Source organism: Natator depressus, chromosome 9, assembly GCF_965152275.1.
Source record: "Natator depressus isolate rNatDep1 chromosome 9, rNatDep2.hap1, whole genome shotgun sequence".
NCBI classification, from domain to species: Eukaryota; Metazoa; Chordata; order Testudines; family Cheloniidae; genus Natator; species Natator depressus.
The window spans coordinates 91481410-91507582 of NC_134242.1; the positions used below are offsets into that span (position 1 = coordinate 91481410).

General features: G+C 42.8%; 1 protein-coding gene across 5 annotated transcripts in view; it reads right to left on the minus strand.

Annotated features, from left to right (window-relative positions):
• The window catches only part of AFF2 (ALF transcription elongation factor 2), a 437890-nt gene that overhangs the window by 156852 nt on the left and 254865 nt on the right, over nucleotides 1–26173 (minus strand). For all 5 annotated transcript variants that reach the window (XM_074962630.1, XM_074962634.1, XM_074962635.1 and 2 more), the window contains one exon: nucleotides 2389–2481. In XM_074962630.1, coding sequence (XP_074818731.1) covers nucleotides 2389–2481 — 93 coding nt within the window. The remainder of the gene's footprint in view (nucleotides 1–2388; nucleotides 2482–26173) is intronic.

Genomic DNA, 26173 nt, shown 5'->3' on the forward strand with positions numbered 1-26173 from the left:
GCCCAAATGGCCAGATCCTCAGCTGGTGTACACTGACTTAGTTTCAGTGTGGAATCCACACATCAGTTTACACCAGCTGATGATCTGGCCCTTTAAAGTCTTACCCACAGATGTGTACATGTGGTTCCCATTTAAGATAATGGGAAGCATTTGCATAGGCTGAACTTGGTCTTGAGTTTTAAAATAACTATGCATTAAGTTCAGCAGCATTACTCTTCTTTTTTGCTTAAAATGTCATTATCTAAAACTGAAATTCAAGATGTTTTGGAGTGCTATCTTACGTACACTTGACAAAGACACAGGAGTGAGATCTTCAGCTGGTGTAAACCAGTGAAGCTCCAGTGAAATGAATGAAGCTGCACTAACTTAACATCAGCTCAGGATCTGGCCCACAGTGTGGAGCGCGCACAGCATTTTGCAAACAATGTGCTTCTCACTGACTCAGAGTAACGTATAACTACATTCTTAATTTCACATTCTTTTCTTGCTTGATCTTTCCCTTGGCTTTACAATCAACAATGAGGTATAACCTGATGCCAAATCAGCCTTCATCCCAAGTAGGCCCTAGTAGATTGTGATGATTTTAAATTAAGCCATTATTTACAATCTAGTCCTATAGACAGGCACCACTTTGTTAAAAGTCTTAGATCTGTAGGTTGTTAAAGTCATTAAAGCCCTCGCTACACTTTCTCTCAGGGCATTATTAGTTCCTAATATTCTGCTGCACTGTTAGTCAGTCCCTTGTGAGGTGAATCATGCCTTCAAGAGTAAACACAGCACTTTAAATTTGAGTGTCAGAGGGATAAATAAATTGTTATAAGTTCTGCCTTTTCTATTGCATTATTTTACAAATGGGGAGACTTAATTATTTTATGTAAGATGAGGACCTATAATAAGGTTTATCTGACTACATGTTCTTATCTATTTTATCTCTAAAACCTATCAATTTGGCTCTCTCTAACTGATTTAGTGGGATGTTCTGAGTAGGCAATCTTATGGTGTATTTTTCACAGTAAAGTTAACTAACCTAGAAACATCCATGTTCTTTCCTCTTTCCTAAAGTGTGATTTTTTAAAAGCCTAATTTATATTTCATAACATTTATCATGACCTCACAGATTTTTTAAATGCAAAACTCTCATTGAAGTTAGCAAAGGAGTGCAGTACATGGTCCCCTTTTTGGAGGGCCCAGAAAAAAAACCAAAACAACCAGCACTGAATTTAGTCCTGCTCTAATTTAAGACGATACAGCTTCCAGTGTGCCAGACTCCATGCTTACTCATATAGGTATGAATCCACTTTGACCTAAATGGATTCTGTGGCGTTTAGCCAGATTTACAGTAATATAAACGAGTGCAGTATTCAGCTTAGTTAGGAGTTGCACCCACATATGAATCTGTCCTGTGATGTTTAATGCAGGAGCATGTAAGTGCATTGCCATTGTCAGTAGTGGAGCAGAACAATGATGTTTTGCTGGAATATGGCATGGTAGGCGTTTGCTTTGTTTTGTTTAATAGCAATAGCCACACTGATTTCACATTAACTTCAGCCAACACATGAAGGCAGGGTCTGAAATGGGAGAATCTCTGGCAAATAGTGACAACTGCACACAATTGGTGAGGGGAAAACTGATTTTAAATGTCTGAAATAGTGCATGATTGCAAAAGCCTCTGTTGCTTGAGTAAAAGAACCAGCTTTTTATTGTCTTCAAAGCTGTAGCAGCCTCAGAAACTGTTGACACGGTCCAGCCCATGGAGGGAAGAACAAAACCCCACACTATGGGGTAACATTTCCAGCTCCCCCGGAAAGTATGACTCCAAGTGTCAGAGGTCCACAGCAGTTCAAATCTCAGTATAAGTCACCACTTGCAGGTTGGGTCATCTGCAGGGACTGAATCTGGGACTTTGCTAAAGTACCAGCCCTTTTAACTGTAGAGGAGGAACAGACCCATATACTTCTTTACCCATATACTAGTGGTTTCAGCCACTAGTGGGGACAAAGATACTCTTGGCCAGTGTGTTACACAAACAACGGGAGAAAAAATAAGCATATTGTAAATACTATTTGTAATAAAAGACTCGTTTGAAAACATAGATAAGATTCACCTTCCTTTTATCCTTTACTGTAACTTCTGAAGTTCTGAACAAGCAGCCCTATCAATAACAATTGGCTGATTTGGAATTCATATTAAAGAGAATTTTCATCTCAAGAGAATTTTGAAAATAAAACCAAATCACAAAAGTAAAGTTCCAGATCTTCAAATTGAACTTATTTAGACTCCTAAAATTGATTTCAATGGAAGTTAGGAGTCTAAATATCTTTGACGATATGGGTCAAAGTGTCTAGTGAAGATCACTCATATCTGAATGAATAATAATTAATAACCTACCTGCACCTTGCTTGGGATGGAAAACTTGGTCTGCTCAGCCTTGCCGGGGGTGTGAATAGCAGTAAGAGGTGGAGGCCAGGAATGGGTCATCTCCTAGTGGGGGGAAAATATGCTTTTGAGAAGTCATTCATTCAATTAAAAAAAAAAAAAGAGAGAGAGAATTACCCCACAGTTGGCCATCAAACCCTGGACTGATTAACAAGGCCAACATCACATATCTGCTTCTAGAGGGTGAGGGACAGGTTTGCTCAGAAGGCATCACGAGTCCTTACCTGGTGGATAAGCTCCCTAATTATACAGTGGATCACATACTCTCAGGAAGCACAGTGGAAACATGCTTTAATGCTACTAGTCCCACCGGTGAAAATTTCAGCTATGTCCAACATGGAGCTGAGATGGCCTTCAGCAGGTTAGCCGCTGGCTCTACACCCATGGCCAGATATCTTAGGTATGTGTAACGGCCCCGCACTGTCCTAGCACCTGAGCAACTCTCAATCTTTAGTGTATTTAGCCTCATCCTCCTGTGAGATGGGACAGTTTTATTATCCCCATTTTACAGATGGGGAACGGAAGTACACAGAGATTGACTTGCCCAAGGTCACACAGGAAGCCTGTGGCTCAGCAGGGACTTGAACACAGGTCTCTCAAGTCAGCACCCTATCCACTGAGCAATCCTTCCTTTCTAACCAGCATAACCATAGTCTTGCACTTTTAACAATCTGTTTAAATGTCTTCATGGAAATCTCTCAGGTACTCAATGGCACAGGTCACAAAACACAGAAGTGTGTGTTTGTTGGAACGCTAAGCGTCTGATCATTTTTCTGCCGAAGTCAATGGTAGTTTCCTCACTGACGTCAATGGGACAGACCTGGCCCATCCTCAGAAAAGAAAAATCAGGAAAAACACAGACAGTGCAAGTTTTAGGCAAAGCTTGTCTATGCCCTTGCAATGAGTGCATTCCATTTTAGATGCTGCTCCATTCTTTCTTACCTTTGTTTGTAATTTGAGGAATATTCCGACAGGTAATATAATACATGTCTCTGGTGATCGGTTACATCTTTGTCTCATTGTTTTTCTTTACTTTCAAAGCTCAGAAGAGATTCTTTTATGACAAACAAAAGAGAAAGAATGTCTCATCTATGAAGTTCTGCATGTGACAGCGATGTTACTGGCTGTGTTACACTAGTGCAGGTGTTTGCAGCTTTACTCTGCTCTTAAAAACCTACGGCTGATCACAACAAATCTTACAAGCTACAGCTGCTTTGTTTCTCCTGCAGCCCTAGCTGACATTCTGCAAGTAAAAAAGAAAGAAGACCTTGTTAAAGGTTAATGTTGTGAACCATCAATCACAACCAGTCCCACCTGAGGGTGCTTGGCTCAGCCAGCTAAAACATGATGAGGATGGTTGCATTCAGCTGCAAAGATATTTTCACTGTAGAAGTAGCCAGTAAATACTTTCACTTCCCTAATTATCCTTCCAGAGATCATGTGATATGCTTTACTGAGGTAAGGAAAAGTAAATGAAACCACTCACTATGCACAGGGGACAGTCTGATTTCTTTGCGCCATTCAGGCAGGAGTGGGAAAGAACCCCAAATCCCTGTAGGGGATATCCCTGGTGTGGGGGAATCCCCAGTGGACAGAGAGCAAGTGAAGCTCCTGCATACGGGGAGGAGCACATCAAAGGTGAGAAAATGTCCCTAGGGGACTGCCAGCAGAAGTCAGAGTAGCCCCATGTTGTTCTAACCTACGTTGGGGTCAGAGTTGGGGCAGACAATCAGGGAGCCTTGGTAGGTTGGATGGGTCACTTTGTGGCACATCCCTTCAATAGCAAGAAAATGATGAAAGGGAGAATATATGAGATAGGCCAGTGGTTCTCAACCTTTCTGTGGGTCAGGACCTATTTGTAAACGTTTATGGCCTGTTGTGACCCACGAAATAGTCTGGGGGTGAAGGCCCTGGGGTGGTTTCAGTCGGGTCCTGCCCCCTGTGGGATAGAGTTGCCAATTTTGGTTGGATGTATTCCTGGAGATTTCATCACATGGCATAACCTTTAATTAAAGATTAATTTTTAATTCCTGGACATTCCAGGACAATTCTGGAGAGTTGGCAACCTTACATGGGGGGGTTGGGTCCTGTCCCGCACTCACCCTACCTTGGCGGCCATCCCACAGTGGCGGCTCCTGCAGCTCCATTGCTCTGGGGCTGGTTCTCAGCTTTGGGCGTTGCAACCTCTGGGGTTACAGAGCCGCTGAGGTTTTAGCCCCGCCCCCCTGACTGAACCAAATTTGTGTGAGTGGAGTTGTGACCTGACTCGTCGGGTTGCAGTGCCACTCATTCAAATTTGGCCTACCTGGATGCCCATCATCGTGATGGCTGGGCCAAACCTGAGTGGTGCTGGGACCCCAGAAATTGCAGTTCCTGGAGCAGGGAGGCGAGCCCAGCCAGTCCTGTGCAACAAGAGCCACATGAACTGCCACACACCCCTTTGAAACATTCTAGCAACCCAATTTTGGGTCCCGACCCATGGGTTGAGAAACCTTGACATAGACAGAAGATGGAGACACATTCAGATTTTAAGACAGAAGCCAGCCATACAGTAGAGATAAATTCAGGGCTTGATATCAGTCTCATCTTCCCTGGCCATTAGGGGGTGGAAATCCTTTAAATGTAGATGCCTTAGCTTCTGGGGGAAGGTGTCAAGGAATCTTTCGAATATTTCTTGAGTAACTCTTCTGGCTGTCTTGAGGATCAACTCAGTGGACCAGGGACACGAGAAAACCTTTTACACTTCTCTTTGCTAGGGGGAAGGGACACTCTGATGTGAAGCCGTTGAAGAAGGAAGAATGAGTGTGATATTATTTTAGAAAACTAATATATAATGGGTGAAATCCTGACCCCGCTGCTGTTAATGGCAAAAGTACCATTGACTTCAGTGGGGCCAGGATTTCACCCAATGTATTCATCTAATTCAGTGGCAAAACCCCCACACCACCCCTACACTGACACAGAGTTAAAGTTGTTTGGTGATGTGTTGTTCCAGTGCAGAACGTTGGGTTGAACAAAACTCAAAATTCTGAAAATCAGGAAAAGTGCAATTAAAGTTGGCTATGCAACCTTAACCCTGCTCTCTTCCAGCAACATCCCATATGGCCTGTTAACACACATACCTTTCCCTCTGCCAACCCCAGAGTTGCTGAAGATCTTCACCTCCTTTTACAATCTATTCACTCTCACCCACAGGATTCCACCTAACGCTAAAGAGTTAGTGTATGCTGTACTGAGGTGCACTGGTAAAGATGGATGTGCAGGGCTGGGGATGCAGGGGCATGGGGTGCACTGGCAGAGCTGGGGATGCAGGGAAGTTTGGGTACACTGGTAGAGCAGTGGGGTGTAGGGGAGTTGGGGTGTACTGGCAACTCTGTGCGGTGCAGGAAGTTTGCAGTACAGGGGGTTGGGATGCACTTGCTGATGTGGGATGGCACTGGAAGAGCTCGGGGATGGGGTGCCATGCTCACCTCACCTGACCCCCCCATAACATCTCTCCCCTCCTGTACCACTTAACCCCAATTTATCCTCCCCATAGCCCCCTCCCCTCCTATTGCTCCACTTCTCCACCCTCTAATTCCCCTCCTTTCCCAGGAAGCATTCACATGCCTAATTCCCCCCCTCCCAAAGACTGGGATTACATTCCCCCAAAATAAAATTGCCACCCACAACTTTTAAATTGTAGCAACCTCTACTTACTTAGTCCAAAGCTCCTTTTCCCTTTGATGGGGCCTTGTGATTAACTTATTCTTATTACGTTAATTGAAGGAAGAGTTCACAGCCATCAGTCTGAATTCGGTCTGTGGTTCATCCACTCAGTAGTACCCCACAGTTTAATGGTGCAAGGCAGCAGAAAGAAACCAGTTTTTTGGGCGGCCAGTAACTTGGAAACCCTTTAGTCACATGATCCCAAATTTGGATCACTAACGCTACCCCGGGCCTTCATGTGACACACCAAATGTCAAAGCAATTGGAGTAACCATTCAGATTTTAGAGCACATACAAGAGTTGAGATTTAAAGCATACAAAATGGCGGGAAGGGAATTCTAGTCATTTTTCTGTATTGGCGCATGCGCACTGTAAAAATGTACTTCTTCTCCAGTACCGTTCTCAACTTGGGTCCCCAAAGATTTAGTGGATGCCATACATTATCTTGGGTAAAGCTCAACAGATTGAGGCCACATAATATTAATAGTTTGACCTGTAGCTTTGCTAACAAAAAAACAACTAGAAACATTCTGAAAAATGGCTATTTTTAGGGGGCTTATATCTCTGTATCCCCAAGTTCAAATGACCCCAATTTGGGTCACTCACCCTACTCTGCATCTTCCAACTTTCAAAAGAATCTGACTAAGCATATTGATTGTAGAGGACTTGGAAAGGTCAACCATTAAGCAGAAGTTGTGACACAACCTTAACTACGGGTTGAAATACAGTTATCTGTGGAACAGAACATGTCAGCTACTGTGATAACACATTCAAAATTACACCACAGTTTTAATGTCAGTAAGCGAAGAAGAATACCACGTTAGTCAAGATGTGATGGGTCATGTAAGCAGGAGGAATATAATCATCTAACGTGCTAATAAACCCAGGACAGACACCCCAGCAATCTTGTTTAAAAGACTTTTAAAGATTGCAAAGCCTTGACTTTACATCTCATCTGAAAAACATATCCTTTAGGGCTCATGTTTTCCTTAACAATATGCTGGGGTGGCATTGGTACCGTAGACTTGGGCCCTGATTTGCATTGAGAACTGCCTACATGCGCACAGTGTCCTACTGAAGTAAAAGAACTCCATGTGGACACACTCATGCATTTCCGCTGTTCTCAAGCCAGGATCCGAACCTCAAGCCCTGATCCTGCAAAAACTTATGCATACGTTAACTATACTCAGAAGTAACCCCACCAAACCCAACTGGACTACTCACTTGTGTAGAATTACACACATGCACCAATCTTTGCAGAATCGTGGCCTTAAAGGGAAGAATGCCACCCATTGAATCATCAACATTATACCTTGCAACACCTTGTTTTCACTTGGTGGTCCACCTCCCAAATACTGGCAAGGCCTTACTCAGTTTAGCTTGTGAAATTTGACATATGCCAGCAATGATAGCAGGGAATCACACCATTTCTTTTTCCAGGGATAAAGTTCAAAAATTTAATAAATCCAAATTTGGAAGCATTTAGAAATTCCTGAAAGTAACAATAATAAAACTGAGCATATGAAATGTTTTAAAGTGGAATATAATGGAAGTAAAGTAAGTCCACAAAATCAAGTGAGGATTTATTTTCACATGGTTTGGACTTAAAATAATTCCAAAATCATGTTAGCTGATGGATTGGGCATATGACTATTATCGTAAGTATGCATACATATTTTTATAGACCTGCAGATTAAATGGGAATGTAAAGTTACACAGTTGGTTGGCTTAGAAGTCACTGTGGTCCACTGATGTAGTAACATCAAGCATCCTCCTTCCTGAAACTTATTTAAACATTGTTTTAATTGACTCCATGTGTTTTATTTATTAGGACGAGGCACGCTCGTTTCTTCAGCTAAATCTGCTTTTTTCTAGCTGTAAAAGCCCTCAGGTAAGTAACTGAGAAGTACATGTGCAGAAGGGGTCTAATGAATCACTGTTTTTTCCTGACTGAACTCTTTAAGAGCTGTAGAGACACTGGCCAAATCAGGGCTCAAATGGAAAGGGAGAACTGGGAGTGCAATGGGATTTGTGAGCTTCTGCAAAGCAGATCTGAGCTGGAGAATTAAGCCCAGGGAAAAAGGGGCAGATGGAAAAATAGCTTTGCAAAACCAGACCCTCAAGTTAATTGCCTCTTTCAAAGTTTAGTTCCTTTCCCCTATTTCAATTTTTCCATAATTTCCTCCTTGTTCAAAATAAAATGTTGCTGGTGTGTGTGTATGTGTGTGTGTGTTTTGTCTTTGTTTTAAATTTGGGCAAAAGGTGCTGATCTAGAACAATAGAAATCATGACGGAAGAGGGCTGCTAGTCTCCATCCCCAGGAAGGCACCTTCACTTCCTACAATGAACCCTAGAGCGCCTTGTCCAGTCTAATTTGAAATACCCCAAGAGAGATGCAGCTTCTGCTATTTCCCTTGGAGGATGATTTCATGGCATGATAGATCTCACTGGGCCAAATGATGCCCTCTGCTATATGGTGTGGATGAGAAATCTACAGAAATGCAGCGATGGAAAAGCAGCAACTCTCGTATCACCCCTCCCCCCAGCCCCAGCCACTCCATGTAATGTCTGGTCTGCAGTTTTAGCGGGCAGCATTAGGCATGGGGAGCAGGCATAGTAGCTAGGAAGAAGGTACTCTCCATGGCATGATCCCCTCCACTGTGGCTGGATTTCTAATCTGCTCAGAAGTTACTGCTGGCGAAGGAGTTGGCAGGGACTGCACAGAGCCATGACTCGCGTAAACTCTTTGTCAACCTTTCCTTATCCATCAGTCCCTTCAGCTCCTCAACTAGTTCTGTAGCTCTAAATACCTCCAATTTCTTGCTCACACTTCATATTAAGCTTCCATTGATAAATAGTTTATAAAGGGTTGCTAAATGACTAATAGATGTTACCACACCTGAATACTGTGTGTTAAAGATGGCTATGAGCACACCAGTAGAATGTGTTATAGATGGTTCTAAGATGCAGTTATAAGCAACCTGTTGACTTGTTGGTCTATCACAATCAATTCACCATTTATTAAAACATCTGTTAATGGTCTATTAACCCTTTATAAACACTTACCAGTGGAATCCTAATATAAAGTGTGATCAGTCTCTCAATATCTTGCTAGCTTTTGCATTTGCGCAGCCCTACCCATTTTCTCTCTGCTAGGAAGTTGGTCAATTTAGTAACACAGAAGCAGCAGCTAAATTCTGTATGTGCTGGGCAAGCTGAACTGAAAAAAATCTCAGTCAGCCACCTCTAAAGAGAAAAGGCTACGGCAGGTATAAAAAGCAATGCAAACTGGAGCTCAAAGCTAACAGAAATGCAAAGAACCAATAGGGTTTTAAAACTAATGATGCAAAATAGTCCCTGTGAACTAAAGGACAATTTGTTTGTGAGATCACATGGGGACATCCCTTCCATATTCCTGACCAGGAATTTGGAATAACCAAAGAAAAGACTACCCCAGGGAATCCACCCTTGGTTTTTACACTGAGCCCAATACATACTGGGAGAGGTATTTGGGGATTGTCTCAGTGCTGTGTGAATATTCCAGCAGTGTGAACATGATCAGAAAGCTCATAGTTATGCATTTGACTATCACATTTCAGTGCTTTGAGAAGCTCCTAGGAACCAGTGACACAACAGCTTGTTTGTTTCTAAGACATAAAAATAGCTATGAAAATAACTTTAATGATGTCCTAACAGAGAGAGCCAAGTTCCTTGGTAAAGGCACTAATGTAGAAAACTGTTTACCCATGCAGACAGCTCAACAAATGTATCATCAGCGGCATATGACTAGCCCACATTATATGAAGGAACGACATGGCTGCATTTGCAATGATGCCTTAGTCACCCTAGTAAATCATTTATCTTGTTAAAGTACAAAAGTCTTCTACAGTGAAATGAAAGACATTCCCAAATCCAAATTCTTTTTCAAAAGCCAGAATTTTATGCTATAAATAAAACCACTCATCTTCTCCCTGACCATAATATCCTCCCCCCCCCCCCAAAAAAAAAAAAAAGTATTCACCTTGTAGTTTTTTTCCAAGACAACAAATAAGTACCCCAGGCTTGGCTGGTGTATGGGATGGATACCATATCCTCCCGTGCTAATATACTTGCTTTACGTTCCCATATTTGCAGAGCAGAAAGGACTGACAAAAAACACACTCAGTGAAAATGAATTTAGAAATTGTTTTAGAAGCTAACAGAGGTCAGCTATAAACATTACAACATATGTTTTCCTTTCCTGTTTTGCTAACATTTGAGGACTATTTACAGAAAGAAAGTGATGGCAATAGGAATATTTTCTCTTTCTACTGAGCTTCCAGTTATTCTCCTCCATTCTTTTACTGCATACTTTCCAAATATACTTCCCTCACACTTCAGCTTTTATAACTAAAATACACTGATATTCTTTGCTTAGAGCAGTTAAGAGACAATAAAAAATAGGAAATCATGACTGACATATTTATTGCCCTAACAAATCTTGTGTAGGAGAAGTAAAACAATGTTCCATTACAATGGGAAGATAGCTCAGCTCAGGAAACTATTTTTGGGAAAATAACGAAGCTACTATATACAACAGTGTTAGAATTTAGTGACTCCGGTCCACTCCAGAAAGTAGTTCCAGTCCATATAATAGAGTCCACTCTGGAATTTGATTAGGAACCGTAGATTAAGAAGGCAATGAGCATAGGCAGAGAGAGAGAGAGAGAGGTCAAAACCTTGGTACTCCTGACTCAGGCAAAACTTCCTTTGGCTTTAGTAGGAATTTTAGTCGAAGCAGAAGTCCTAAATCAGGTCCTTTCTGAAAGAAAAACTAGTCCCCTGTGGGGTCATAATTAAGAGTTTGCAGTTTACCATCGCTCTTCTTGCCATGTTTAGGTTATTTGTGTGAGTAACATGTAGAAGGGCAGTGACAGGCTTTCAGAACTGAATCAGCAAAAGGGAATAGTACAAACCAGGCAGAACTTTACGGGGAAATAGAAGGGAAAGTTGCCATACAGGGAATTAAAGGAAGGGTGAGGACTCCCAAGATTGGAGTATCACGGGAAAGACATCCCAGATTCACAGAAGCTGGAGTCATCCTGCACAGGCAGCTGCCCCCCTGAGCCTTGCTGCCATTGCCTCAGTCATTAACATTAATTCCTTCCTGGGTTTCCACGTGTAAATCCGGGGTTTGAGCATGGGATGATACAGCTTATCCGCAACTCCATCCGCTTTGGCCAGCCAACACCCTGCAGAATGTCTACACAGTGGCATCTGCAGGGTCTCCGGGAGAGGCCAACAGATGATGCCACTGAGATGGCCCCTCCCCTTCCATGAAGCCAAGAGCATGGTACAGCCACTCTTCTCGTATAAGTGGCATGGGCAATCAAGGCCCCGCAGCTTGACTAAGCAAGTGTGCCATGCTGTGCCATATGAAATATTAACACATCTCAAGAACTGTCCCGTTGGCTGGAATCATCTGCTGGGAGAGATCCTGCTTGAGCTTCACCTAGTCCAGGGTCCTGTCTCTGACAGTGGCCAGCCCCAGATGCTTCAGAGGAGGGTACAAGAATCCCACAATGGGCATGAGGTAATATCTTTCACTGGGCCAACTTCTGCTGGTAAAAGAGACAAGCTTCTGAACTTACACAGAGCTCTTCTTCACGTCTCACATTAGGACCCAGCTTAAGCACTAATTGTTAAAACCTGGCTCAAACACTAAGGCAGGATGTTTAATATCCTTCCAAAATATGTTAATGAGAATAGCTGGAGTTACAGACATTAATGTGATCCATACAAATGTCTAGTACCTTTTTTGATCCTTTTCAGCCACTTGTACCAGAAGTCCCCTACAAAAAACCCCAGCATCTTTCTGCATCTCGTTCTGGGTGACTAAACTAATGACTCTGTTGCCCAATACATAGTGATGAAGTCTTGCTGTGGCCTAGCACCGCTAATGCAATGCCTCCCAGAGCTTCCAACCCCACTGACAGGCCCAGTCATATTCCATTTATTTTCTTCATTCAAAATGATACTCGCTTGGAATAATCTCCTGGGATGGCACATCTAATTTCCATGCAGCTCCCAGGAGAAAGGAAGCACACACTGAAATGTTATATTCCAGCATAACATCCTGACAATAGAACAGCATCATATAAACAAAAGCACAATAAGCAATAAAAAGCTAATTCTTTGAAAAGTTACTAAGACCAACATATAATTTCATCTCTGCAATTCAAAAAACATTGGCAGGGTTCCTTCAAGCAAATAAGCAACTGCTTTCTTGAAACTATTCAGCACTGGCAATTGTTTAAGGGAATCTGGTAATTTGTTCCATCCATTCAGAGCCACACAAGCAAAAAAGCATGTCTCATATTGACTGTTTTCTTCCTTGAAACCCCCAAACTTAGGGTTTGCACTGAGAACATAATTACAATTTACAGTTACAAAACAAGACTGTAAACACCCTATGGCGCTACCCTGTGCACATTTGTACAATAAATTACACCACCTCCTTTTCATTGCCAGACACAATCATTTTTTTCATACAAAATACAATGACCGGTTATTTATCCACATGATGAGACAGATCTATGTAACTTATTATGAAGCACATTTAATTTCTGGAGCACTAACACTTGAGCAGTGAAAAGAAACATCTCCAAATGCAATAATGGGCATAACTAAACTGCACAATTTGTTTTGGAGAACTAGCACTGAAACATTTAATTCTACCTTGCACACTCAGTCTTGGGTCCAGTCCAGCCAGTTTAAAATCCACATCCTTACAATATGCTGAAGATGATTCCACTCTAATCCCCAAGGATTTCCACAGCAGCAATCTGACCCAATAATACATTAGCTTTATTCTTAATACAGGCGCACTGATCACTTGATTTGGCATATAGGGGAAGATTAAAAAATGACACTATGTTCCATTTGAGTTTAACCCAAGTTATTTCATATAAACTGTGATTTGGTTTCATTAAAATTGGATTCCAAACACAAACAATTGAAGCTAGCACACAGCATTGTATCGTGTATTGAAAAAGTCTTTCCCAAGGCTGCTTTTTTCCTCAGACCAAAGATTCTGCCAGAACTCCTTCATTGCCTTAAGATCTTTACTGGAATATGAACTTTCCTGCATATGTGTGGAAATGTAGCTCTCCCTTCTTACTGTGATGGACTGGCTGCATTGTGTCACCAGTGCCTCCTACTGAAATGTCAAAATCTCACAAATGTGTGTCAGAAGGCTGAACAGATAAACATTTGGAGATTCTCTTTTAGCTCAAGCCTCTTAGAGATTGTGGTTTTTTCACCATTTCCTCATTTTCTTCCAAACTCCCACGCATGGAGTGGCTTCTCCATTTCCCTACCAGTTTGCCAACCCACCTTTCCAACCTACCACAAGTCCCAACTAAAGTTTCACTTCACTCACGATGCACACAAGCTGCTCACGTATCAGATCTTCTCTATGTCTGCCTCTGAGACTGTACAGACTAGCTCAGTGAGCTAACATCTTTTATTGGACCAACTTCTGTTGGTGAGACAGACAAGCTTTCAAGCTACACAGACCTCCTCCTCAGGTCTGGGAAGAGTACTCAGAATGTCATAGCTAAATACAAGGTTGAACAAATAGTTTCACATAAGTAGTTAGCACATATTCTAAGGGACCATTCAAGGAAAATTGGCTGGTTAACACCCCCGTAGTCATAGGAGTAAAAGAGGGGCTAGTGAGTTACAGATTGTTGTAATAACCCATAAATCCAATGTCTGAGACTGTAAACTCTTTGGGGCAGGAACTGTCTCACTTTGTGTCTGGTACAGTGCCCAGCACAAGGTTGGAACCTAATGAATAAATAACTAAAAAACAAGTCCTAGCCTCACTTATAACTGGGAAAACCCAGGGTAGCCCACAGTGCAAGGCGCACTATAGTGATGACTTAGCAAGACCCAGGTAGCCAGAGAACTCCCGCAGTTGGCATCACAGATTCTTAGTTTCAGAGATTCCAAGGCCAGCAGGGACCACTGTGATCATCTAGTCTGACCTCCTGTGTACCACAGGCCAGAGAACTTCCCCACAATAATTCCTAGAGCAGACCTTTTAGAAAAAACATCCAATCCTGATTTAAAAATTGTCAGCAATAGAGAATCCATCGTGGCCCTTGCTAAATTGTTGCAATGGTGCATTACTCCCACCGTTAAAAAAAGTATGCCTTATTTCCAGTCTGAATATGTCTAGCTTCAACTTCAAGCTGTTGGTTTGCTTTACACCTTTCTCTGCTAGACTGAAGAGCTCATTATTAAATACTTGTTCTCCATGTAGGTACTAATAAACTGTAATCAAGTCATCCCTTAACATTCTTTTTGTTAAACTAAATAGACTGAGCTCCTTGAGTCTAACACTATAAGGCATGTTTTCTAATCTTTTAGTCATTCTTGTGGCTCCTCTCTGAACCCTCTATAATTTATCAGCATTCTTCAAAAATGTATCTAAATTACCAGACTATGACATGGATTGTCTTTGTTGCCTTCAGCTGGCTCGAAAGCTCTAGCAGACTGTTCATTAGCAATCGTTTATCAGGGGTCATACAAGCAAGCTGGATAGACGCCCAAGTAGAGACCACCCAGCAGAACCATGATTACTCTGCTAGTTAGCTCTAAGCAGCTAGTGTTATTCATAACTCCAGCAAGTGTCAAGCAATGACAATTGCCAGTTATTATACGAAGTGGAACTGGAATAAACCTGCCAAAGAGTATTTTTTCAGTACAACATGCAATTTATTATCATGTTCCAGCAATTACCAAAGGGAGTTGTTGATCTCACTTTGCTGGAGAGATACAAAGGCTAGATGCAGTAACATGGCATTCTTTTTGAAGGATAGCTTGTATTATAAGTGAAAGACACTATAAAATGACAATGCTGCGGCAAAAGCAGACAGAATGATACATTTAGTGAAATCCCCAGCCTCAGCCATTTCAAAGGAGAACATAAGCAGTTAGTATAACATTTCTAAGGGCTGCTGTATCCTTTCAAACGAGATCGCTTTCTTGAAGTTTACAGTTATCACATTAAGAAAAATGGTAATGAGGAGATCATGAAAACTTCTTTTAAAAGTAACAAAAGCTTCAGTTGCTGAGGAAAAAAGAGTGACAACTGTTTTCATGGAAATAGGCCTCCAATGAAGAACTCTGCTGACACTTTGTTCTCTTACGAGAGAGTGCTTCATGACTAAATCTGAGCCCCAATTTGTATTAAAGTATCTGCAGTGATCTCCTTGTGCAGGCAAACTGGAAACTCAGCCCTCTTGTTGACTAGGTACGTAGGCTTACAGGTTAGAAAGCCCAAATACAGTTATAGCCAGACACGGATTCAGTTTAAAACAAAATGACTCACCTCCCAGAACTTCCACCCCTTCCTCAAACCAAACTCAAATCTTTTTTGAGGTTCAGAACAGTTTGATTAAGTCCCTTCTCATCTAACAAGAGGGCGAGAGAGGCAACAACAATTTATTTAATAAAAGAGGCCTGTTTTGCATTGTTCGCAGAGATGCACAGATTCTAAAGCTGGAAGGGACCATTGTAATGTAAAGCTACCACCTAGCTTTTCTATAGCTTTTTTCATCACAACATGTAAAACGTTTTGCGAAAAAGAGACTGGTATCATTATTAAGCCTGCGAGTCTGTGACAGAGGTCACAGAAGTCACAGATTCCGCGACTTTCCGGGACCTCCGGGACTTCTGCGGCAGCTGATGCGACTGATTCCAGGGCCACCTGAGCAGCTGGGGTGGCTCCTGGCCCAGCTGCACCAGTCGCTACTGGAGCAGTCTTGCCCCCCCCCCCCCCCGAGCACCAGCGGCGGTCTTGGGCTACCGTCCTTCCCCCGCAACCAGCAGCAGTCCTGGGCCATGTGCCGCCGCTCCTGCCCCCCCGGCACCAGCGGCCGCCTCCGGGCCATGTGCCGCTGCCCCCCAGCACCAGTGGCCACCCCCCACCAGCACCAGCAGTGGTCCTGGGCCATGCATCACCTCTCACCCCAGAGCACCCGCGGTGCCCCCAGGGCACCCCTTGTCCCAGAGCACCCCCGGCGCCCCTGGGCTGCAACTTGCTCCAGAGCACCCCCAGCCACCCCTAGCCCCAGAGCACCCAAGATATAGTCAGGGGTATATATAACAAGTCATGGACCAGGTCAGAGGTTATGAATTTTTGTTTACTGCCTGTGACCTGTCCATGACTTTTACTAAAAATACCCATGACTGAATCTTAGCCTTAATCATCATTGCCATTTTACAGATAGGAAAACTGAGGCACAGGGAGGGGAAATGACTTGCCCAAGGTCACTCAGCAGGCCAGAGGCAGACCTGGGAATGGAACCCAGTTTTCCTGGGCCCCAGTTCAGTGCTCTATCCAGCAGTGTTGATTTTCTGGCCACACTGATTTTCTGGTCTAGCCATGGAAGCCTCCAGAACCAGTAAATCTCCATATTGTATTTGTTTCTTTCCTCTACAGGGTCGGGAGGAAACTTTTTTTAACTCCTTGTAACAACCTATTTATTCTTGGGTGGGGACTTTGTATGGAAGTTTTGGCCCAGGTCAAATTTTTACAGAGGAGCTGTAAATTGCAGAAAATAGAGGTTTCTACTGACAACTATGACAGGGCCACAACTACAAATCGTTCTCGTCAGAGAATTGCCAGCTATCCACAGAGAATGTTACATGGCTGACATAAATCAGTGTGGCAGGATCTATTCGCTAATTAAACAATTGTGACAATTTTAATGCGACAGTCTGAAAAGTTCAAAAAAGTCTCTCTACCCATGGAACGTGCATTCTTCTCACATGCATATTACGAAACATGTCCTGTATTAAGAAATTGAAAGGACCTTACATATTCAATAACCTTACCCCATAATGTTAAGCACAATTAGAGATATTGCTAAAACAGATTGAAAATCCATAAGAGGGCTTGGAACGTTAAATTCAGCACCATGCTTTCTTCAAGGAAATGTTAGCAATCTCCCACAGAGATGGCTAACCCGTAGCGTCCAGTGTAATTTTAATTGCGTGACGGGGGCACCGCGGGTGCTCTGGGGCGAGAGGCGATGCATGGCCCAGGACCACTGCTGGTGCTGGTGGGGGGCGGCCACTGGTGCTGGGGGGTCGTGGCACATGGCCCGGGGGCGGCTGCTGGTGCTGGGGTGGCCAGGGGCGGTGGCACATGGCCCAGGACTGCTGCTGGTGGCGGGGGGGAGGACGGCGGCCCAAGACCGCCTTTGTGCTGTTATAATAGAACAGCAGTAATATTTGACATGGTACAGCACCTTCCAGCTGAGGGTCTCAATGCACTTTGCAAACAATAAGAAAAGGAGTACTTGTGGCACCTTAGAGACTAACCAATTTATTTGAGCATAAGCTTTCGTGAGCTACAGCTCACTTCATCAGATGCATACTGTGGAAAGTGTAGAAGATCTTTTTATACACACAAAGCATGAAAAAATACCTCCCCCCACCCCACTCTCCGTCTCATTGTACCCCTATGCAGTATTATTTCCCCATTTTATAGATAGGAAAACTGAGGGCTAAGTGGCATCTCAAGGTCACCCAGGGAAACAGAGGCAAGGATGGGCACAGGAAATTTTATCTATGCTTACCAAAAAATTCTTTGAGATGTCTACACATGCATTATAAAAGGCGTTCAACTCATTTGGGGTCAGAAGCAAATCTGTCCATTTCTGTTAGGAAGGGCGTGGCCTGTTCTGAAGGCCTCACCAGCTGAGACAAGCTTGATGGATAGGAAGTATAAAACCACCTCCCAAAAGGGTTCAAATGGATGTGCTGTGAGCGTGGTGGTCTCAAGGCTACGTGGTGTGGACATACTGTTGGGATGTGTACATGAGTCACAGGGCATCCACAGTTGCACCGAAAACAATGGCTGTGACCAGAAAGATTTCTTGACAGAAGCCCCTAGGACTTTGGAATGTTTTGCTTTTGAGACAGATGATGCCTTTTAGAGTGCCTGTCCAAGTTATGACTGCCCCTGCAAATCACATGGAGGCTGCCAAGGCCATCAGGATGGATGATGTCACCTCAATTTCTCCTGAGTCTCTGTAGGAGGAAATGCCCCTTGGCTGGGATCTATGTGTTCTTGGTCAGAGAAGAAGAGATGTGGAGTGACACAGGTCAGATTTGGCTTGTTGCACATTGGGAATGCGGGTACAAAAATTCTTAAGATGATCGGTTGGAGCCAGATACTTCCATCCCTCTCTTACATCAACCTCCAGCGTGGTATGAAGTGGGTTATACGGTTGTAGCTTCTGATCTTATAAAAGCTTTGTAGTGGCTTCTCCCCATCTCGGTCCTCCTTACTTTCCTTCTTGGGAGGTTTGTGTAGCAGAATATCTAGAGCTGCAATGGCCTACCTGAGAGGCATTTCAAAGCACTCTGATTGAAAGAATCTGTCTTGTGCCTCCTCTTCTTACCCTCTGGTTCTGATTCAGCCTCATCTCTGGTTTATGGTCTTTCCTTTTTCTTTCAATTTACTGCATATGGACCGGTTATGCCTGCATGTAGCCTCTGAGGATAATGAGATTGAAGATAGGCTCCTACAATTTGTCCCTAGCTCTGAGAATTAGGAAGTTTTTCCTGACGTCCAACCTAAACCATCCCTGATGCAATTTAAGCCTATTGCCTCTTGTCCTAAGAACATAAGAACAGCCATGCTGGGTCAGACCAAAGGTCCATCTAGCCCAGTATCCTGTTTTCCAACAGTGGCCAATGCCTGGTGCTTCAGAAGGAATGAATAATCATAAACTGATCCATCCCCTGTTGCCCATTCCCAGCTTCCATCCTCAGAAGTTAAAGAGAACAATTTTTCTTCCTCCTCTTTGTAACAACCTTTATGTACTTGAAAACTGTTATCATATCCCCTCCTCAGTCTTCTCTTCTCAGACTAAACAAACCTAATTTTTTCAATCTTCCATCATAGGTCATGTTTTCTAGACCTTTAATTATTTTTGTTGCTCTTCGCTGGACTTTCTCCAATTAGTCCACATCTTTCCTAAAATGTGGTGCCCAGAACTGGATACAATACTCCAGCTGAGGCCTAATCAGCATGGAGTAGAGTGGAAGAATTACTACTTTAGTCTTGCTTACAACACTCCTGCTAATACATTCCAGAATGATATTTGCTTTTTTTTGCAATACTGTTACAGTGTTCACTCATATTTAGCTTATGATCCACTCTGACCCCCAGGTCCCTTTCTGCAGTACTCCTTCCTAGGAGTACTTTCTCATTTTGTATGTGTGCAGCTGACTGCTCCTTTCTAAGAGGAGTACTTTGCATTTGTCCTTATAGAATTTCATCCTATTTACTTCAGATCATTTCTCCAGTTTGTCCAGATAATTTTGAATTTCAATCCTATCGTCAAAAGCACTTGCAACCCTTCCAAGCTTGTAATCATCCACAAACTTTATAAGTGTATTCTATGCCATTATTTAAATCATTGATGAAGATATTGAACAGAACCGGACCCAGGACTGATCCCTGCAGGACCCCACTTGTTATGCCCTTCCAGCTTGACTGAACCACTGATAATTACTCTCTGGGAACGGTTTTCCAACCAGTTATGCACCCACCTTATAATAGCTCCATCTAAGTTGTATTTCCCTTGTTTGTTTATGAGAAGGTCATGCGAGACAGTATCAAAAGCCTTACTGAAGTCAAGATATAGCATATCTACCACTTCCCCACTATCCACAGGGCTTGTTACCTCGTCACAGAAAGCAATTAGGTTGGTTTGACATGATTTGTCCTTGACAAATCCATGTTGACAGTTATTTATCACCTTATTATCTTCGAGGTGTCTGCAAATTGATTGCTTAATTATTTGCTCCATTATCTTTCCGGGTACAGAAGTTAAGATGACTGGTCTGTAATTCCCTGGGTTTTCCTTATTCCCTTTTTTATAGATTGGCACTCTATTTGCCCTTTTCCAGGCTTCTGGAATCTCACCTATCTTCCATGACTTTTCAAAAATAATCGCTAATGGCTCAGATGTCTCCTCAATGTCTCCTCTAGGATGTATTTCAACTAGCCCTGGTGACTTGAAGACATCTAACTTATCTAAGTCATTTTTAACTTGTTCTTTCCCTATTTTAGTCCCCCTACTCCTTGCCAATCTGAGGTTTTCATTTCCTTTCCCAATGTGTGGCCTGTTTCTGAGTTTCTTGTCCATTATACAGAGGGTCATAGTGGATGTCCCCAGAAACCAGTTGTAGTGGGACCAGTCTTTCCCAGAACAGGAGAGTCCAACACTCCATCCCCTCTGTGTTTCATGGGATTGCAGGGAACAACTGGGTTTAATTTACCCCTGGAAGCACCAATCTTCCTTGTTAGACATCTACAGGGATCTACTGAGGGATCTAATGAAGCAGGGACAACAGCAGCTGAAAAGATCTGAAGGAAATCTTGGCAAATAAGTAGGGAGGTTAGGTGGAAGGAGAAGGAGATGAGCCCACACTGCCTTTGTGATATTGTTCTCCGTGGGGTAAGGATCACTCTTACTGTATGGTAGTGAGCTCAGGAATGCATTACACACAATGCTTCCTGGAGTTCCCACTGGGGCTGTGCAACATATGAGGAGCTATGTCTATAAGGCACAACTGGGGATAAGCTTTCTGAACAGGCATCCAATCACATGCTCCATGCATAGGTGCTGACTCTGTGGGTGCTCCGGGGCTGGAGCACCCACAGGGAAAAAATGCTGGGTGCTGAGCACCCACCAGCAGCCTCCCCTATCAGTTCCCCCCACCCCCTCAGTGCCTCCTGCCCGCTGACGGGCTCCATGGATCAGCACCTCCCCCTCCCTCCCCATGCCTCCTGCCCACTGGGAACAGCTGGGGAGGACGGGGGAGGAGCGAGGATGCGATGAGCTCGGGGGAGGGAGTGGGACTGGGCAGGAAGAGGTGGAGCAGGGGTGGGAAGAGGCAGGGCATGGGTGTGGCCTTGGGGGAAGGGTGGAGTGGGGGCGGGGCCTAGGGCAGAGCCAGGGGTCAAGCACCCCCTGGCACTCTGAAAAGTTGGTACCTGTGGCTCCATGCCAGTCCTACTTTTCTCTTGATCATTGCTGGCCTGTTTAGCCCCAACTCCAGCCCTGAATACCAAGAGAGAGGAGGAGAAAAGAGCGTGCGATCTCTCTCTGAGCTAACTACATGGGGGCCAACTTATCCTTCAACGGACCAACCAGCTCCTTCGGCCTGGCTAATTTATATGGGGTTTCCCACCAGCTGTACATCATAGATCTTAGCTTGTTGCTTTAAACCTGCAGTCCCTGCTCTGAAGGCTGACAGAGTGCAGCCCTCCCCTTCTATTAGATAAAGATCTGACAGAAAATGCGATTGGTTCTGTCATTTCATACCACAACTGTTTGTAAAACAAATACTCATTCACAAACCCTAATGGCTCCATTAGAATATGTTTGCAATGTCGCATTTCTGTGCCCAAGGCACAGAATTTGTTACGTAAACTACGCATTATTAATCTACTTAAGTGAAAGGTAACACTGCCAGCAGTTTAAACACTCATGCCCATATTTACCGTGTTTCACTATGACAGGATAAGATGAAATACAGAAATGATTCATTGGAGAACAGAGAAATATTTAACGGTGTGTGTTTCAAAACATGACTTTATTTATAGATTGATTTATCTTCGTAGTACACAGAAGTGGAGCATGCTAGCCTCTAGTGGCTCTTATGTTTGATAGAAGCTTGTTCCATAGGTCACAAGTTGTTATCACTTTGTAATCTGGTACTTCAGGAAGGCCAGGTAGAGTCCATTCAAAGCTTCCTACTACAGTTTTTACAAGGGATTTATGCACTCCCTCAGACACTCAAGAGAGGACACTTAGTACAGCTTTGGTGAAGGGCCATAACACTGTAAGTCATCACCATGGCAAAACCCAAAGGGATGTTGGCTTCCGGCAGATTGAATGCTACCTGGATTGATCTCATTCCGATTCTCCTCTCTTTCACTGAAGTAATTGCTGAATTCAATGGAGCTACTCCGTATGTACATTGACGTAACTGAGGGGAGACTCGGGCCCCTTGGGCCTGCAAATCTGGACTGGAAATCTTGTGAGAAAAGTTCATGTTGCCAGTCAATTGCAAGAAGCCCCATGTACTGCCTCTCTCACAGTATTTTGTTTTTATGTTTCCAGTTCTCTCTGGTCCTCAAAGTTTAGAGGCATTTGAAAGTATTATATAAAGCTAACAAAACTTTTTTCAAACACCACAAAGAGGTGCAGTTTGAGTTCAGTTACATGTTTGAGCAATGTTTGAGGTTGGCTCTATTTCACATAAGCCAATTTTCCCATCTTTAATGGTAATCTTACTCTCTTCATCCCCAACCTGGATTCCTTTTGTGCATTTTTCTTACAATCTTTGCCATGACACTGAGTGTATTTAATGGGAGCAAGGATGTACATCATGTGAGACATTAAAATCTATGTTAACTCACTCCTGAGGTGATTATAAAGAGAAAAAAAGCCTACAAAGTGGCTCCTTTTGTATAACTGAGCGGGTGAAGAGCATCGGAAATGGGACCAAATTAGTACATTTTCATTCATTTGACAGATGAGAATCACCTTATTCTCTTCAGATACATTAACACATTGCCAAATGCTACTCAATGTTGTGTTCATTGTGATGGTGCCAATTTACTTTATAGTAATTTTAGCAGTAATATTAAATCTGGCAATGATAGTAGAATTAAATAATGTGACTGAAATTGGGAACGTTTCAATTTGGCACTGCAAAATATGTGTTAAAATATTACATTCAAGGAGATAAGAAAACAGAGTTGAATATTGTGTTGGAAATAGGTACAGTGTAACCTCCCTCTATTTGTTTGTAATCTTTCTATTGTTCCAGTACAGATAGGCCAGAATAGACTTGTTGTGTAATTACCAATCTTTGCATTTCAAAGTGCATTGCCAACTAATTTGCTTAACATTTTAAAAATACAAAATAAGATGTCTGCAGGCCAATTACTTGAGGCCTGAAACTGATCTCACTTCCACTTGTCTATACTGCTGAGGTCCTGATCTTTCATTGCCTTCACCTTTCTGTAGTCATTTACACCTGTGCCAAGCAGGTGCAAAATACCACCATTCTTATTTGGAAGCATTTTACACCAACTATGCACTCCCCAGCGTCAGATCCTGCCCCTGCCCCACTATGCCTGCTTGGCTCCGATCTGGCAGAACACAGCAGACTTAAAGTTGGCCTAGGTGGTCACATGATGACATCCCTTACGCAGGGGAATCCTCTACTAGCACAAAATTAATATAGCCAGCCTTCCACAGGGGGCGAATGAGGAGCATTGCCACTGTGAAGAGACATGGCTGGGATTCTGCAGTGCTCCAATGATCCTCAGCTGCCAGAATGACTCAGATGTAACTTAGAGCATCCCAAGGTTAGTCTACATTGCACTGGGGCACTGCCCTAGAACTGGGGGCATAAGGTGGCATACAGCCATCTTTGCCCACCCCTCGGTCCTGGAACAACCTGAATTCAACTGAAGACAGGGCCCACTGTGGCACTACTTTAAATGGCTATATAAGGAGTAAAACACCAGAAAAACAGCCCTAGGTAATTCTATTGACTTCACTGGCATTACTCCTGCTGGTGTTAACAAGATCACCGACAAAACTCTGGTATGAACAAACCACATAGCATTCTCATCTTTCCAGAGTGACGGCTACATAATAGGCCCATCGGGCTGAATTCTGTGCTTATTTGCAGGCTTAGGGCTAAGTTCTGCTCTCATTTACACCAGAATAATTCAGGGGTAAATCAGCTTAGTACAGCAACAGGAGGAAGTGGAGCTACTCCTGATCTACATTGTTGTAAATGAGAGAAGAATTCAGAGGTCAGTGGAACTACCCTTTGATTTACACTGATGGAAGAGCAAAAATTGGCCCTTCATCTACTGAGAAAACATTATTTTAAAGTTGGCAATGTGTTGATTTGGGGATCTGGAGAAATTAATTGTTTTATTTTATATTTATTTTAATTATTTTTACCCATAAAAATATTTGTGTTCATAAATGAGGTCTAAAGGGGAAGGGGGGGGAGAAAGTACTTGCAACACACTGTAGTCTTCAAAGCAGGTGACTGTCTGTTCAAGGAATGCTTCCTGAGCCTTCCCTCCAGCCGAGGTACAGAGGGCATGGATACACATTTACACGTAAGTTCACTTTTCAATCTCTTTTTTCATTTCAATAGAAATAATAAATCATGTTATCCAGGAGAAAGAAGGAGCTTGACACAAAACATACAGTGCAGGGCTATTTTTATGGCACACCTAAGACATATAGGGATTCGTTTATTTACTCAGCTATTTAAAAGTGGCTACTCTTACTCATTCTCTGGACAGCTAAATGCTAGGTTGCTAAGTTACTGTTATTGGACATCATCTCCTCCCCAACGTGTTCCCACATTTGACAGGTTCACATGATTTACTAGGCCAGTCAGCTCATTATTCACTTGTCCAATGACGTCTGTAGAATTGTTTTAAATTCACATCATGTCCCTCTCAGCAAACCCCCAGATTTCACATGAAAATATTTAAACTGCTTGTCAGCTACTAAGTGCATTTGTAACCATGCTGGACAGCGTACCTGTATTTTTCAAATTACAATTATTATAATTAGGTTTAGCATCGTTCTTCAGTGTTGGTTTGTATTTTAGGAGAGAAAACAATTACTGAGGGGCAAATAATGGGCTATATCTGTTAACAGGCTAATTTTGCTCTGTGAACAGCTCACCTCCGCTATGGATAATACAAATTAAATCCATTAGTGCTTTCAAATGGCATGAGAAAGGTAATACTACACATAATTTACCCAGTCAAGGGCATTTTCACCTGCTGATCCATTTACATATTCTCCAATGTCATTAGATATGAGCTAGTCATCAGAAGAATAGAAGACAGTATAAATTATAGACTTTTCTTATTTAACTCCAGTCATTTTTATACTAATTACAATCTAAATTATATTTAGGATTTGTTTTGCTTCTAGACTAGAAAGCTTTTAATTAATACCACAGCTGTCTGTATAATATCAGAAATCCATCTAGTTACTTGACACTACACTACCATGAAATAGACACCTTCTAGAATTCTTCTGCCCTGCTATGCAGTGCCAGTTTTTTAGATTTAAATGTTTACCTCACTGTAAAAAGAGCAATTTAGCAACACAGAAATGATTGTTTTTTTATATATAGGGCCAGATCTTGATTCCAGTGGGGCTATGCCACTTTGCATCAGCTGAAGATCTGGCCCTAAATCTCAATATGGGTAATTACATTCAGCCTTCCTAAAATTCCTCATGGAATTTCAAAGGCATGAAGTATCCTTTTCCTGTTCTAAAGCTATATGTAGTGTTTTGTACAATGACCTATTTCATTCCAGAGGTGGCTGCATTTCACTGGTTGGCAGAGTGATTCTTGCAGTGAGAGCAGACTTAATTGACTCTAATTCCTGCTGAGTCAGCAAGATTTTCTAGGACAGAGCTAATACATCCTAAAGGAGATTCCTGCAGTATTCTGCAGAAATCCAATTGCAGTGAAACACCACTGTTAGCTTGCATTCACTGGGATAAATTTTGCCCCCTGCCTGGCCCCCGCAATGAAAAGCACAGGAGCTGAAAATGAATCTGAGGGCAGTATTTGGTTCCCTACACACATATATCACGAGACTGTGGCTAGCCCCAGGCAGGTGTGCATGGGATGACTACAGTCTCAATCACTGTGTTCCAGTCATGCAAGTACTGGAGCTATCTAGTGGCATCAGATCCACCAAAGGTTACAGGAAGAGGCATTTAAGTCAAAAGTGTTAATTCAGATTTACACTTGTATAAATGAAAGCAGATGCTGGCCTCTAATCACAATACTCAGTATTGGTTCCAAAACCATATTGGACACAACTTTGAAAATCAAAGTGATATAAATTAATGCTCAGCAGGCCTGACTCGCCTCTCCTTGG